The sequence below is a fragment of the Lethenteron reissneri genome, chromosome 16 (assembly GCF_015708825.2).
Source record: "Lethenteron reissneri isolate LAM-NWPU_2019-01 chromosome 16, ASM1570882v1, whole genome shotgun sequence".
NCBI lineage: Eukaryota > Metazoa > Chordata > Hyperoartia > Petromyzontiformes > Petromyzontidae > Lethenteron > Lethenteron reissneri.
The window spans coordinates 7,239,447-7,255,619 of NC_083794.1; the positions used below are offsets into that span (position 1 = coordinate 7,239,447).

A 16,173-nucleotide genomic window follows, 5' to 3' on the forward strand; every position below is an offset into this window, starting at 1 on the left:
GGCGATTCCATTTGCTCCCCGCTTCCACGCCCCGCTCCCCCACCGCAGGCGTGCAACCCCAAGTACTCGGAGTACGACAAGACGGGTTCCATCTGCTCGGTGGAGAACATCAACGACACGCTGACGCGCTACCGCTGGCTCGTGAGCGCCCCGACGGGGCCCGACGGTGTCACGAGCCCCATGCGGGAGGTGGACACGGACACGTTCTTCACCAACACCAAGAGCATCACGCTCGACGCCATCTACTTCGCCCCGGGGTCGCGCGTGCAGTGCGCCGCCCGCGCCGTCGGCTCCACGGGACAGGAGGGCCTCGAGCTGCTCAGTCCCATCATGATCATCAGCAAGGAGGAAGGTGAGGATGGATGGAAGGATGGATGGAAGGATGGATGGAAGGATGGACAATAACATAGCCAGATGGCCATCCAGACAAATTTGACAGCCAGACAGACGGCGAGGTACCCGATGAGACAGCCAGCCAACCGGCCGTCCATTTAGTTGAGGCCTATTTATCAGTTAGTGACGTTCAAAATGCTCAATGTTGGGCCTACTTTGGTCAATGATAAATCTATAAATGGTCCATCAAAATATAGGAATGGGAACTATAGCAGCTCTGTATGCAACAATGTGTAACTGTTGCTCTGTACCCTGTAACCCTATGCCGTGCACTTAAATGAATACATGACAGAGCCCTGTGGTCAGTGTTAACATTTACTTAAAATAGGCCCTGCGATTCAAGCCAGTCAATGAGACCGACAGACAGCCAGCCAGATTGACAGACAACCATCCAGATTGCCATCTAGAAAGCCTTACAGCCAAATGGATACATAAACAATCAGCTATCTAGACACCCCAGCCAGACTGACAACCAGTCACATCGCCAGCCATCCACTCGGTGAGCCAGATTGTCGGTGTGACAGCCAATAAGTCAGTCAATCAATCTTTCGGCCACCCACACAGCTAGCGAGCGTTTATTCTCGTCGGCTGAAAGTTATATCCAGCTTCTACTATTGACTGAGAGATGGCTGTGTGTTGCTTGGTAATGTGAAAATATTCCTCCGTGGCTCTGCGGCATCTCGATTCCGACAGGGCTTTGCCAGCCGCGAATTCCGGGCACAGTGGGGGCCGAGCCCTTCTCGGCAAAACTGCGCTACACGGGGCCAGACGACCCCGACCACCCAAACCTCATCAAGCTCACCGTAACCATGCCCCACATTGACGGTGAGCACTCGCCTCGTAGCAGCAAGCACCTGGGTTCGATCGCCCGACCCGGGCGCCTTTTTGCGTGGAGTTTGTTTGTGTTCTGCAACCTGTTCTGCGTGGGGTTTCCTCCACATTCTCTGGCTTCCTCCCATAGCTAAAAAATAAACCAATGCTGAAATGTTACCTGTTATTTACCTAGTTAGGTGTACACACGGCCGCAACATCATCCCATTTCCTCCTACGAAAACTTGGCAAAACCCTGCGAACAAAAGGGTTCCGATTTAATAATAAAATATAATAAAATGCGAATAAAAAGATACATTCAAGCTTCACTGTTTCATTCTGCCCCGCTCCCCACAACAACTCTATTTGTGTCCAGAATGTTGACAAGATTTCTCTTTAATTTTCAAAACAATAAATCATGTAAAGATTATCATTTATACCATAGGTCTCTATGTTGTCCTGATTGGTGTGCTAATCAGTGGCCTAAGCAGGACATTTGGACAATTCCTTGTCGAGTGTGTTTGTGCATTGGAGAAAATCGGAGTGGCTGGAGAAAACTCACGCATACGAGGAGATAACAGTCAAAACTGCCCGTACGTCGGTCAGCAACCTGTTGCTGTTCTTCCATCTCCTGATCACCTCACAGACCCTGCAGACTGGGTGTCTCCCGAACAAGACAATCTCTATATTCTTGGTTCTTTCGGTAAAGTCACGTAGAAGGGTAACAATAAAACTCTGCCTCCAAAATACTTGGCGGCGGCCGCACTCAATGTCCAATTGAATGGAGGCTCTCCAACCTACCCATCTCTCTCGCACGCAGACGCTACAAATGCAACCGAAGCTGCAAAGTTTTAAGTAGCCCGCACCCCAATCAATGATCCTCTCCGCAGGAATGCTGCCCGTCATCTCCACGCGTCATCTCTCCAACTTCGAGCTGACCCTGAGCCCCGACGGCACCCGCTCGGGCAACCACAAGTGCTCCAACCTGCTGGACTACAACGAGGTGCCGACCCGCTACGGCTTCCTCACCGAGTCCACCAAGGACCCGTCGGTCATCGGCGAGACGCTGCCCTACCAGTACAGCAGCTCCCTGCGGGGCGCGCGCACGCTGCGATTTTACCGCGGCCTCGACGTCGAGTCGTGCCTCTGGGAGTTCAACAGCTACTACGACATGTCGGAGCTGCTGGCCGACTGCGGCGGAACCATTGGCACCGACGGGCAGGTTCGTTCGTTAGTTTGTTCGTTAGTCTGTCCTTTTTGTTCGTGCAGCGGCTTCAGATTGTGAAGAGGTTAGGATTGGGCTGGAGGACAGAAGGCTCCGTTTAAGTCTTTGCCCCGAATCCATGCCAGCCACACGAAGCTTAAGCCAATGGCATGAACAAAATGCATTTTTTTTACATTTTTCTGCCTATTTCTGAATTTGAAAACGAAGAATACTGGTCTGATTGTTTCGTGATAAACATTCCATAAAGTAGAATGGCACTTCACAAGGTGCTAGTGTTGGGTGCATGCAAAGAGGCCTGTGTAAGTCAAGAAGTTATGCTCTGTGAATGCTGTTACACCACTACACGGTGCAACGTGATAGAATAATGATGTCGACGTGTAACATTGTGTTTGATATTCAAGCATTCATAACAAAATGCAATTGTGGGATTCATAAAAAAATTGCAAAAATGCCACATTGAAGGTTGCGCATTCACGAGTGCAACTATATACAGGGCTAATGCATATGGTGCTGTCCATATCTACCAAACTTAATGCATCCATGTCTACCGAACTTAACGCATGAGTCTCACTGGAAGTGCTGAACAAGACTTTATACAATGCACATAAGCACACGACTCATTACATTTTTACTTTAATGAACACTCTTATATCAAGCATTCAACAGATTTTCTTCCATTTATAAATCTTAGCCCGTCTTTAAAATCTATCCATGGCTCTGTTTCAGTCTGTGTGCATGTGTTTAGTCTGGGTTGGAAGAATTGGGGGCTTTACGTGATTATTTCTTTGAAGGTGAAAGGAGCACCTGGTTTGTGTGTACGACGCTTAATAGCAACCTCAAAACAGCACGCGAAAAGAGATAAAAAAAACTTGAAGGGCAGCTAACTAAGATCACAAATGTCAAAGGCAACACGAGATCATAAAAGGAGACTTCCAATCAATTGTAGGAACTTAAAAAGAGACCATGTGTTATTTAGGTCCACTTAAACATTTGTTTTCACTTAACTCTATGTGTTAATGCTATCAAAAGGAATCTTTGCCCATTGTACACTTGTTTTCCCTGGGAATTTTCAAACTCTTGGACAAAAAAAAAATAAAAAGGGTGGAGGATTTACCCATAACACCTCCACATCTGTAGCGGGCATAGACATTGTGGAATGTCGGGGACTGTTTTGCCCGAGGCGACATTTGTGTATAGAGACCTGGGCTGAGCCTGTTTACAGGCCTTAGCCAACACAAAAGCGGATTCTTAAAGTGTGCCTTCCTAAATGAAAAGACATCTCGAGGAAAAAAAGCCACAACAGAAACAGAAGAAAAAAAAATGAACCCAGACGACGCAAACACGGGGCAGAATTCCAGCTCGCAGCCGGTTTGTTTTAGGTTTCCAAGACCACTTTTTTTTTGTTGGGCCCGGTCCTAATCCCATCAAACAGACGTGGAGCTCCTACCGGGTAAACGTTACTGAAAGAGGAGTCATTGTCACTGGCAAGGGGGGAGAGAGTCGGTGGGAGGGAGGTGGTGGTGGGAGGGAGGGAGGTGAGGGGAGGGGGATGGAGCTTGTCCAGAACTTTGTTTGGCTTTATGAGCGAGTCAATTGACACAAGTGTGCGCGTCTCCAAGCACTTCCTCGATTGGGGGTCAAGAGGCGAGTGACAAAATATTTACAGGGCACGTTTGTTTGCGATTGTCCATCCCAGGTTTGTGTGCACATCCAACACTGCCCTCTCTCCGCTTGTCCTGGAGAAGTGAAGTGCATTAATTGTACTTTTTATATATTCAACCAATATCTATAACAGATTATTTGATCAATACATATGTATATGCAATTTGCAACACATGAGGATTCACTCTTTAGGAAAAAAATGCAGTTGTATAGGCAGACATTAATATTCAATTTGCAATCTACACGGCAACTGTCTGAATGTTACATGGCTTAACTTGCTGACCCGCCCCTACATGACATCTGTGAAAAAGAGCTTCATAGATCATCGGATTCCTCCAGTGTAAATAAATATTATGAGTCTAACTTTTTCAGATAGTCATGATCCATATTAATGCGGTTTGTCTGGCTTTTTAGTTGTCCTGAATTCGAGCCAAACTCATGGAAATCAATAGATCTGCCCCAGTTTTATTATAATCCAGTATATCATTACTCATATTAATTAGTTTCAAGTATAACATACTAATGTTGTGTGTACAAGAGCAAATGCTTGTGGTGCTTCCGATGTAAGTGTAGCATTAAAAACAAAAATGCAGACATTGCGCCCGTGTGCTGCACAAGTACCTAACGCTCCCACCCTCTCTCACTGCAGGTGCTGAACCTGGTGCAGTCGTACGTGACGCTTCGTGTGCCGCTGCACGTCTCCTACGTGTTCCATTCGCCCGTGGCCGTGGGCGGCTGGCAGCACTTCGACCTACAGTCCGAGCTGCGCCTCACCTTCGTGTACGACACGGCCATCCTGTGGAACGAGGGCATCGGCAGCCCCCCCGAGGCTGAGCTGCAAGGTGAGCTCAGATATAGATAACCCTTTTTCCACTGGCAGTAACCGAGCCGAGCCCAGTGCGAGGCCCCCCTCGCACATGATCGGTGGTATTCCATTGGCTATTTTCTGTGCCGATCCGGAACCAAATGGTGCTACGCTGGCCTTACAAGACATCTGAATTCGGCTCGAGGCCAAGCAGTGCAAGGGATGTGCGCTTCCCCACCTTTGCAATCGCTTGTAATTCCCTCCACTGCCAACGGTCTTGGGCGGTGGCGGTCGTCGTTTTAAGAGAGCTGCTTAGCTCAACGGGGCCTCACCGGCTGAAAGTAAAAAAAAAAGTCAGGGTCTGCGTCTGGGTTGGGCTGACGAGGCTTTTGTTGCGCGTCACATCAGTCGGTACAGCTCAGCCACGGCGTCACCGTGTCACCTGCACGTGCCTCAACTTGTTCATCGTACGCGATCTCAGAGGCGTGGCTCGGCTTCTGCGGCGTAAAAGAAAAATCAGTGCGTCTGTGCGGCGCTTGCGAACGCAGAACAACGGTGCCAGCCAGCATTGTCCGTCGGTCCAAATGTAATGGAGAGAAGACACATTGCGACAGGAGTGATATTTTCTTGGTTCTTTCGGTAAAGTCGCGTAGAAGGGAAATAATAAAATAATAATAATAAAACATAATAAAATAATTATCAGTGAGAATTATTTTATTATGTTTTATTTTTATTAATTTTTTTATTATTTTATTATTTCCCTTCGACGTGACTTTACGGAAAGAACCAAGAAGATGAATCCCTGCAGTCACGAAAGTTTTAAATCGAAAGGAGTGATATTGCTTGCTTATTGGACGTTTCCATTGCCTGGATCTGTAATGTTCCTGCTTGATGTGCTCTTCCGCAGGCTCGCTGTATCCCACCAGCATGCGCATCAATGGCGAGGGACGCCTGGTTGTCAACTTCCGATCGGAGGCTCGATTCCGCGGGCAGTTTGTCATGTCCCATGCAGGTTCGTGGCGTGGCTCCAAGCCAGAGAGTCTCTTCTCTTCTTTACCACCCTGTTAGCTGCTACTTCTATTATCCGCTATGAAGATTATCCACCAATACTCTTATATTTCTATTGTCCGAATCAATCCACCGAAACTCCCGTTATCCGAGGATGGATTCTTCCTATTGTCTGCATTGATCCGTGTAATTCATCCCATCGTCCGTGTTTAGCCAAAGACGAATTGCCCAGAAGTGGTCTCCCAGGAGCGTGAGGCTCGTCCGATCACCCGGGTTATTTACTTCATATGGAAGTGGTGCAAATATATGTTGGTGTTCATCTGTGGGTGAATCGCATGGATATTTTTGAAGTTAGGCACGGATAACGAACATGTATTGCTCCCATTTTTGTTTATGTTTTACAATCGACACTATGTGGGTGGTGGGGGTTATTTGACCATACTTCTCCATGCTGGTCCGTGCGGGTTGGTGTACAAAGGGATACAAGTCGTGGGACCCTAGAAACACAAAACAACAGTAGATGTTGTGGAACTTCCTCTGCTGGTCACCATGTAGCCCCGCAGCGCCGTAATCATCTTTTCAAGATGCACAGATAATGAAATCCCCTAAAAGCGCACCTTGATAAGTGTCGAAGTACGGTGATGGCATCACCGGCAAGACAGAGGCAGGCTCGGTGTGGGTGGTGTGTCCATGTCACGCCCCTCATTTTCCGCGTAGACCTTACCTTATTCTTATTTAGTTTTACATTCATAGAGAACATTTCATCAAGGTGTTTAACATAAAAAAAATATATAAACGAAGAAATTATTTATCTAGCGGGGGCATGGAAGGGATGAGGGATAGGTGACCATGATGAAGGGGCGGGGGGAGGGAAGAGGGAGAGAATGGGAAATGGAAAAGAGGTGAGATTCATAGGTGCTCGCCAAACAGAAGTTTGCCCGTACCCTCTGTAAGGCTCCGTCTTCTTACGTCACCCGCAGGCACGTCGCTGTCGGCCATGGTGATGTCGACGGACCACCCGGGCCTCACGTTCACGCTGTCGCTTGTACGCAGCGAGGCCACGTACAACCGCCCCGAGCAGCAGTGGAGCTTCACGTCCGACTACGCGGTGAGGGCCTGCAGGAGACCTGCACTGCACACACACAGGCAGATAGTGGCTGGCACGGTGGTGGCAGTGGTGATGGTGGCTGTGGTGGTGATAGACGTGGTGGTGGTGATGGTGGCTGTGGTGGTGATGGACGTGGTGGTGGTGGCTGTCGTGGTGATGGACGTGGTGGTGGTGATGGTGGCTGTCGTGGTGATAGACGTGGTGGTGGTGATGGTGGCTGTCGTGGTGATAGACGTGGTGGTGGTGATGGTGGCTGTGGTGGTTATGGACGTGGTGGTGGTGGTTGTGAAAGTGATGATGATATCAGTGGATGTGGCGGTGATGATGGTCCCAGTGGTTGAGGTGTTGGTGGTGGTGGTGGTGGTTAGAGTGGTTGTGCTCGTGGTTGTGGTGCTGATAACATTGGTGGTGGTGATGACAGTAGCGTTTGTGGTGTTGGTGGTGGTGGTGGTGGTTATAGTGGTAACACTAGTCGTGGTGGCAGTGATATTGGCCGCATCAGTCCCCATGGAGATCAGTCGTATTAATAATTGTAGATCTGTGTGATGCCACGGCAGTGTATTGTTGCTTTGACCGCATTTACTTTTAAAATAACTGTGCGATGAAAAATCCAGCACAGCTCATTGGGAGCAATGGCTCTTCCTTAAAGCGGGGGGGAGGGCCAGTGCCAAAGCTCAGCTTATGTCAAGCTTATTAGATTCCAGTTATAAGACACGATTTATATCCATGATAAACTCGGTAATGTGAACGGTACAAGTGACCCAACAGACATTTATTTATAAACGTTAGACATAGAGAGAGAAATAGATACATTACACCGAGTGAGCCAGACAGACGAAGAATGCCAGCGAGCAAGTCCATAACTCGCAAGCTGAAACAGTGAACAATTGCAGGCGATTGTGCATCATGCAGCGTGCACACAGAGGCGTCGCTATAGACTGTGCACAGCCGTGTAACTGCACCGGAGTCAATGGGCCAGCGGGGCCCCAAGAACTGTTTTCAGTTTTCATTTATTTGATATAGCTCTGTGAGCCATTCGGTTCTTGAATCGGGTGCAACCGCAACTAGGCTGTGAAGAGAGGGACAATTGGAAAGGGGGTGAGGGGGGGGGGGGTCCCCCTTTAATTCCTTGCACCGTGGACTACGTTGCACCACCGCGTGTCTGCCCGTGTGCGTGTACGTGCTGTGCGTGTGTGCTTACAGGTGCGGGACTACTCAGGCACCTACACGGTGAAGCTCATCCCGTGCACGGCGTCGCCCAACCAGGAGTACAGCATCCCTGCCGTGTGCAACCCTCGTGAGCCGATCACCTTCCACCTCGACATCCGCTTCCAGCAGGTGTGTGGCTATCATCACAGCAGTGTCATTGTCATCATCGCTATCATCACCCCAACGTCATCATCGCCATCATCACAGCAGTGTCATCATTGCCATCACACAAATGTCATCTTCACCATCCTCATCGTCGTTGTTTGCCATGCGTAATTCACAACACCGGTCGCAACATTCAACCTCCGGACACACGTTTGCTGTTTCACCGAATAGCCAGTGAAGTATTCATGTCCTTGGGAAAAGAATGATTCAATACAAAACAACGACAAGTTAAGATTGTAAAATCAATTGTTGAAAATCCCCCAATATTTATAAAATGATAATCGACAAGATCCGTAAAATGTTTTATATCGGATTAAGGACAGAATCAACAATGGTTCATATTTACAGGATGTGGTCGTACACATGGATAAACAAACACGTGTTAGCTGAGCTTTAGAGGCAACCGGGGAGTTGTTTTTTCGCCCCAAGTTTTGGAGGCAGAGCGTACCGCACGTGCAGAGCTGCACAAGAGAAGCATTTGATGCACATTCCCACGGAGTGCAGAGGAGCTCAGCAGCTCCTGAGTTTGCTGGCCCAACGGGTGAACAGCTAGAGGACAAACAACGTGGAGCCCTACCATGCAAGATCCGGGCAGTCGGCAGATAGTCCACGCAAAACTCCTGCAAGAAAGGGCAGCGTGCAGTGCAACAAGTAGGCTGCCCGATGATCCTGTGAAGAGTATTTTTGAGCGTTATCCCCTTGTACGTATTACGCTGAGAGATGGGATGAGGAGCACATCGATGAGGGAACAGATTGAAATTGAGGACCTTGTATGGACTGTTATGAAATGCAAGTGGGATTGCGTAGGACTCGTTGCTAGAAGGGATGGATGGACGTCGATGGAATGGCAGGCAAACTATATAACACACCAGACAGGACAACACACCATGAATATGTAGCAATGAGATCAGTTCATTCAGAGGAGAGAGATGGAATTCGGCTTTGCCGGGCCATCATGGATGGTGAGAGCTTGAAAAGGCATTCATCCGGAAGTGGATAAAGCATGCGCGTTATGGTGAGGGTGATTTGCGAGTTTTCTCTGGCCACTGAAGTTAAAACTGAACTTTGAGGTTCAGGACAATGGAGTTGTTCTCACAGCACCTCCGTTGAGCGTGGTTGGCTACGTACGGCGCGAAAGAAGTCCCAACATAACGTCCATAGTTTAACACGTAGGCTTTCAAGAATTGTAAATGTTGTGGTTTCACTCTTCAACACTGCACCGGTGGGCTAAAGTAGTGAACTATTTGTCTTTTGTCAACGTGAGACTTTTTTGCCGATTGGCCACCGTGCCGGGTGGTGGAGGGTTACGACACATTTATAAATAACGCGATCTGACCCAAAAACGTTGATTATGAATAACGTACATACACAGGCGTCGCTGCGAATACGATAGCCAAGGGCCGTGACATGCCGTGCTGTGTCGTGTTGTAGGTGAGCGACCCTGTGGCCACAGAGTTCAGTCTCAACACCCAGATGCACCTGCTTTCCAAGAAGGCGCTGTGGCTGTCGGACGGCTCCATGGGCTTCGGCGAAGGCACAGACACGGCCTTCACGGAGGGTAAGTGTCTACCGCGGCCGACAATCCCACACACTTTGGCGGTACGCGTCTTAGTGTTTTTGTTGCGCACGCTTACTCGTGTCTATGAAATATAACCACATTGTGAGTGGTGGGATAAAAAAAAATATTTAAAAAAATCTACATTAAATCTTGACTTAAAGCTTTCGTGACTGCAGGAATTCATATATTTTGGGTCTTTCGGTAAAATCACATAGATAGTTATTTTTTTTTTAAACTACGACATATCGATCACAACACAAGCGGTCGTCATCAGGTGGAGAAAAAAGTACTCTTTTTGTAAAAAAAATGTTTTACCCATCTACGTGACTTTACCGAAAGACCAAAAGAATAAGAAAATCCACATTGTTGAAGGTCTAAAAGCTGACGTTTGTGGACAAGGCAGATCGTAACATTATATGACGCGAAGCTCCCCACTGCTCCCCATGCGTGTGTGCATCTGTGCTACGAACCCAGCGACCGGAGTTCGATTCTAGCTCACAGCCAACGCTAGTGACGATGATCCGAACCAGTCCTGTGCCTCTCCTAGGTCGACTAAGCCTCAAATTAGAACCTGGTACGATGTGTAAACGTCACTACGAGGGAGACAAAGGTGGCTAGGCATTGGTGCTGGCCACCCACTTGCTAGTATGCCATGCAGGCTGCTACTCACTAACAGCACTTGCCCCAACAGTCCGTGAAGGCTACAAGGGGGAATCTTCGTCTTTGTCGTTGTCTGTGCCGCTTACAGGCAGCACGATATACGGCCGAGTGATGGTGGACCCGGTGCAAAACCTTGGCGACTCGTTCATCTGCACCATCGAGAAGGTGTTCCTGTGCACGGGGGCTGACGGCTACGTGCCCAAGTACAGTCCAACGCGCGCAGAGTACGGGTGCCTGGCGGACGCGCCATCACTGCTCTATCGCTTCAAGATATTGGTGAGCGCTGGGTCCCGGCTGACCCCGGCTGACCCCGGCTGACCCCGGCTGACCCCGGCTGACCCCGGCATTAGCAGGACTCGCCGACTCTCCCACCGAGTCAGGCCGTAGGCACCAGATTTTGAAACACTGTTTTACCGCGCACCGCGATTTTTGTTGCGTTGTGAAATGAGATTGTGTTCCTCTTGCGTGCGAGAGGAAATTGTTATCCGAACCGCGCTTAGATAAACTTAGCCTCCAAAGAGTCCATGATTTGATAGGCCGAGCAACATTGTGTGGGGAAGCGAGATGTGCATGGTCATAGCTGCACCACCTTCTCTTACTGCATATCGAGGCAGCATTAATGTATGATCACGTGCCATTGTCCACAAACACGTGTTACTCCCTATATATTTTCCCCAAGAAAGAAACATACATTCCCGCTCGCAACCAATGTTTGAGAATAATGGTTCCTCTTAGGAATATTTGTACCCACTTATATTTTTAAAGCAAAGTACTCTCTCTTTCTTTGCATATTACCCTATATCCATGCATTTTCAAATTGAGCCTTAATTTTAAGACCACTTTTCAAACAGTTGCTCGGTACATTTTCAGTATAGATTTAACTCTTCATGCAATCGCTTTGGTAAAACTTTCCCTAACCTTAACCCACGGGTACAAATAAGGTAATGTGGGTGGGGACAAACATTATTTCCACGAGAGAACAAACGTTTGTGGGGAACCAATATTGATTTCCATCACCCTATTTTTGTTTAGTATGTTGTCCACCCCCCTGCCCCCGTACCTCCGATGAGTGCGGTTGGATACGTGCGGTGCGACACAAGCTCAACTTCTTCTTGGTTCTTTCGGTAAAGTCACGTAGAAGGGAAGAAATAAAATAATAAAAATATAACACAATAAAATAAAAATAAAACGTAATTAAATTTCGATTTAAAGCTTTCGTGACTGCAGGGATTCATCTTCTTGGTTCTTTCGGTAAAGTCACGTAGAAGGGAAGAAATAAAATAATAAAAATATAACACAATAAAATAATTCTCACGACGTTTCGGCCACAACGCAAGCAGCCGTCCTCAGGTGAAGAATGAAACACCACCAAGCTTGGAGCGTATATTTAAGCTGGGTTGGAGGGGGTAAGAAGAGCGCCTTGACAAAATAATTTGCATATTAAGAGGAATTTAGCATATTATGGGAAATGCGTAGGAGGTAAATATGCTAAATTCCTCTTGATATGCAAATTATTTTGTCAAGGCTCTCTTCTTTCCCCCTCCAACCCAGCTTAAATATACGCTCCAAGCTTGGTGGTGTTTCATTCTTCACCTGAGGACGGCTGCTTGCGTTGTGGCCGAAACGTCGTAATAATTATTTTATTATGTTTTATTTTTATTATTTTATTTCTTCCCTTCTACGTGACTTTACCGAAAGTACCAAGAAGATGAATCCCTGCAGTCACGAAAGCTTTAAATCGAAAAGCTCAACTTACCGTGCACTCAGAATCAGCACTGGCCTCAGTGTGTAAAGCGGCGGTCTCTGGCTGGTTGCGCTTGGACGCGTGCAGGACAAAGCTCAGCCTGAGACGCAGGCCACGGTGTTTGGGAACGTCCCGTTCAACTCCCGCTTGGCTATCGACGACCCGGAGGCCCTGCCACTCGTGAAGCAGCCGGGCTCGGACGGGTTCCGCATCGACTCCACGCCACTCTTCCAGGTATGGCCGGTCCTGCCCGCCCAGGACCCGTGCTGGAGCCCTGCGATGGATGAGCCACACAATGTCCATTTGGAACTGGATGTAATCAAGGACTACTGAGTTGTCTAGAATCAGGAATATTTATTATGCTGGAAGGAATCCGATGAGCTATGAAGCTCTTTTTCAAAGATGTCCAGTAGGGACGGGTAATAACGTTACAACAACAAACAATACATAAACACGATAGTAGTACGTGATAGTAGTACATGATAGTAGTTATGAGGTTCTTGGCCTGATCTATAGAAGCTTGGTGCCAAGGTAATGCTGATGTGCAATGCTTGGTCCTATGCAATTATGTGTAAATTCATTAATAGAGATGTTCTGGAAAATAATTTGCAATCTACTGAATATAATCGTCAAGAAACTATGCTTCTGTGGCAGATTAAGTGGATGAAAATAGTGACATTATTACGTTCATTACATGGCCATCTGCGAATCGATGATACGATAAAAAAAACCCCAGAGTGGATCGCGAGTGTTCCCGTGAAGCTGGCAGTACACGTGGGCTATCAAAGCATTTCCAGGGCACCCCGTCAGATGCTACGCATTTCACCCTCAGGTGTCCTCTGGCCGCGAGTGGTACATCCACACCATCTACACGGTGCGCTCCAAGAGCTCCGCCAACCGCGGCATCGGCAAGCGCAGCGCCGAGCGCACGCTCTTCCGCTTCCACTCGGTGTCGTCGGCGACGAGCGGCGGCGGCGCGGGAGATGTCGCCCCCCTCGTCCGCCCGCTGCGCCACCGCAGGGCCGCGGGCGACTCCGGCGAGCCCGCCCTGGCGCAGGACATCGGCGAGGAGAACAGCCGCGGCACCAACATCCAGCACATCTCGCTGGAGCCCGGCGCGGCGGCCCGCCTCTCCGCCGGCCTCGACCAGTCGCGCTCGGCGGACGACCGCGGGCGCCCGGGCGACCGCCGGGGCGGGGGCTCCCGGGATCGCGGCGGCGACGACGACGGGAACGCCGGGGAGGACGGGGCGGCGCCGTCCGTGCCGGCGATCGTGGGCGGCGCGGCGGCCGTGCTGCTGGCGGTGTGCGTGGCGCTGTTCGTCGTCCTGGCCGCGTCCCGGCGGCGGTGGCGCCGCGGAGATGGCGGTGGCGGCGGCCGCCCGGCGGGAGGGAAGGCGGGAGGCGCGGGTCACCGGCCGCACGGCGGCGGGAGCAGCGAACCCATGATGCCGCCGCCGCAGCGGTTCCACGGAGGCAGCAACAGCAGCAGCAACAGCGACAGCTCAGAAGTGTAACTCTCGCGCCGCTCTGCGGGTGATCTTGCGCGAGTTCGCGTCGGGAGGGCTCGTGCTCTCCACCCAGCGCATCGGTGCTAAACGTCACGACAGCCGAAGCACTCACCCTGTGGTTTCTCCCTTCCCTTTTTTTTTCATTTTATTGGTTTTGAGTTATCTTAAATTTTTTTAACATTAATCAGAACTTGCAGTAATTCATTATTGGTGCTTTATATAAAAGTGAAATAATTACTGTGATAGTATTGCCTTTCTATTGAAATACATTTTTGTATGTGCTTGTTTAGAAATGTAGCCTATAGGTTTTTGGGTGTGTTTGATGGCAACTTTAAAAATGTAAAAAAAATAGCATGTAATATTGCAAGGAGTGCCGCCTGAAGATAAGGCACTTCAACGTGACATTTTTTTTTAAACCACTCCAGAGTTTCTTGACTTTATTTCATTGCTTTGTTCTCTTTGGCTTTTCTTCTTTAAAAATAAATCTATCACAGTTGGCTTTCAGTATCCCACTAATGTTCTCAGGGTGACATAGATGTCACCGTGGTCTCTTCAGCGTCGGGAGAAGTTTTCACGTTTGCCTCTCGTGCCGTGCTTCTTGCCAAAGTGAGACCTTGACTTCGTGTCTCTCACGTCATGTCATCCTCCAGTGGTGCTACAAGTGGCTCATATGTTTTCATGGGGCCCAATGATGGAAATATGAAGAAGAAAAAAACGTGTATGGTTCCCAAATCACGATTTTCTACTGCTTTCCACGCTTACCACTAAACGCGACAGTTGATCATTGGCCGTGGATATTCACGTTGAAATAGGCCGGATTTGTTTCGTAATTTGCAGATTGGTTGCTAGACATGATAAGCTTGGCCACAAGGAATGAAGTTGGGAGATCATTGCTTTAAGAATAATTTTAAGTTGCATTCTGCATGATAATGACCATAGGTCATTCCAGGCAGAGTTAAATGCACTTCACGATATCTCTTCACGGAGTGATTGTGCAATCGTCCAATTGTTCTCTCCTCAGTGCCTCTCAGTAGCTCAGTGCCAAAGCTGTGTGCCAAACTATTCTCACAATGTGTAAGATAGGGCACATAGAGACTGCTTTTAGATTTATATTGAATAACATACGTAAATACGCATTGTATTATTTTATTATTATTATTTTCCCAGTGTAGTTTAAATATCAGTGCTTTGGCTTGATTTTTTTGAGTAACATTTGTTTTCTCTTTGGGTGGCAGTGGGTTAATTTAGTGTAAATTCAGTTTTGGACTGTTTTTCTTTGCTGCTTTAAACACTTTTTTACTTCAAATTGTGCTATGGTTTCTTTAAATTACCCCAATAATAAAAAATGTTGTTAAACAATTAATCTTATTAATCTGACATCAATCTCATCAAAAAATATTCTAATAATGATGTACAGTTGCCCCCACGTATGTTGTAGAATAAAGTGTTGTGAAATGAGAAGAATGGTTGTGGAAATAAAAACCAATAAAAGCGTGACAAAAATAAACAAATAGCATTACTGAAATTAAAAAGCAACATGCCGATAATTATCCAACACACACACAGCATAATCAACTAATGTTCCACATTGAGGAGATCTGCCACCCATCTAACAAACATGTGCCGCCATGTCAGATGGCGGCCGCCATGGTGGGTGGCCTCTGTATTGTGTAAGCACCACGTTCAGCAATTGCTAGTACATGGTCACAAATAGTGACTTTGTTGCTAGTCTGGCAAACATGCGTCTCTAACACTGTGGCAGTATGAAACAAGTTCTAGAGTATTCTATGGGTCTTTCGGTAAAGCCACGTAAATATCACGACGTTTGAAAGTTCAAAGTTCATTTATTAGGTATAGCCCTGTGAGCCATTTGGCTCTTGAATCGGGTGCAACCGCAACAAACAAAGGACAAAAACATGAACAAGAAAACATCTTAAAGTGACTATGTTCAAACAGAAAATCCAAGAAAAGACAGCAAAATATTGCAGAAAAAATCACCGTACACCAACCCTGTTCAAAATATCCCAGTGGGATGCAAGTCAAACAACAACAACCACAAGACAACTTAGATTAAGGCCATCAGTCTAACTCTGTACTACAACAAATGGCCAAACCAAAAAACTTTTCGAAAAATCACCAAAATAAAGCCATAAAAGCAATGAAACAGTGGTCATAGGAACTGTGACCGAATTGTCACAATAAACGACATAAACAACATGTACTACCAAACTGTGCAGCCATATTCGATCACAACAAAAGCAATCGGCTTCTATCGCTTGTGTTGCGATCGAAACGTCGTGAAATTTGTATTATTTT

At 47.7% G+C, this 16,173-nt stretch overlaps 1 protein-coding gene across 1 annotated transcript in view; it reads left to right on the forward strand.

Annotated features, from left to right (window-relative positions):
* The window catches only part of LOC133343110 (FRAS1-related extracellular matrix protein 2-like), a 62,769-nt gene extending 47,549 nt beyond the window's left edge, over positions 1-15,220 (forward strand). Inside the window, exons 15-25 of the mRNA XM_061552615.1 lie at positions 49-352; positions 1,087-1,218; positions 2,094-2,425; positions 4,740-4,932; positions 5,803-5,907; positions 6,884-7,011; positions 8,215-8,349; positions 9,817-9,943; positions 10,692-10,879; positions 12,435-12,581; positions 13,180-15,220. Of these exons, the coding sequence (XP_061408599.1) occupies positions 49-352; positions 1,087-1,218; positions 2,094-2,425; positions 4,740-4,932; positions 5,803-5,907; positions 6,884-7,011; positions 8,215-8,349; positions 9,817-9,943; positions 10,692-10,879; positions 12,435-12,581; positions 13,180-13,863 (2,475 nt within the window). The 3' untranslated portion in view covers positions 13,864-15,220. The remainder of the gene's footprint in view (positions 1-48; positions 353-1,086; positions 1,219-2,093; positions 2,426-4,739; positions 4,933-5,802; positions 5,908-6,883; positions 7,012-8,214; positions 8,350-9,816; positions 9,944-10,691; positions 10,880-12,434; positions 12,582-13,179) is intronic.
* The last annotated feature ends 953 nt before the right edge of the window (positions 15,221-16,173 follow it).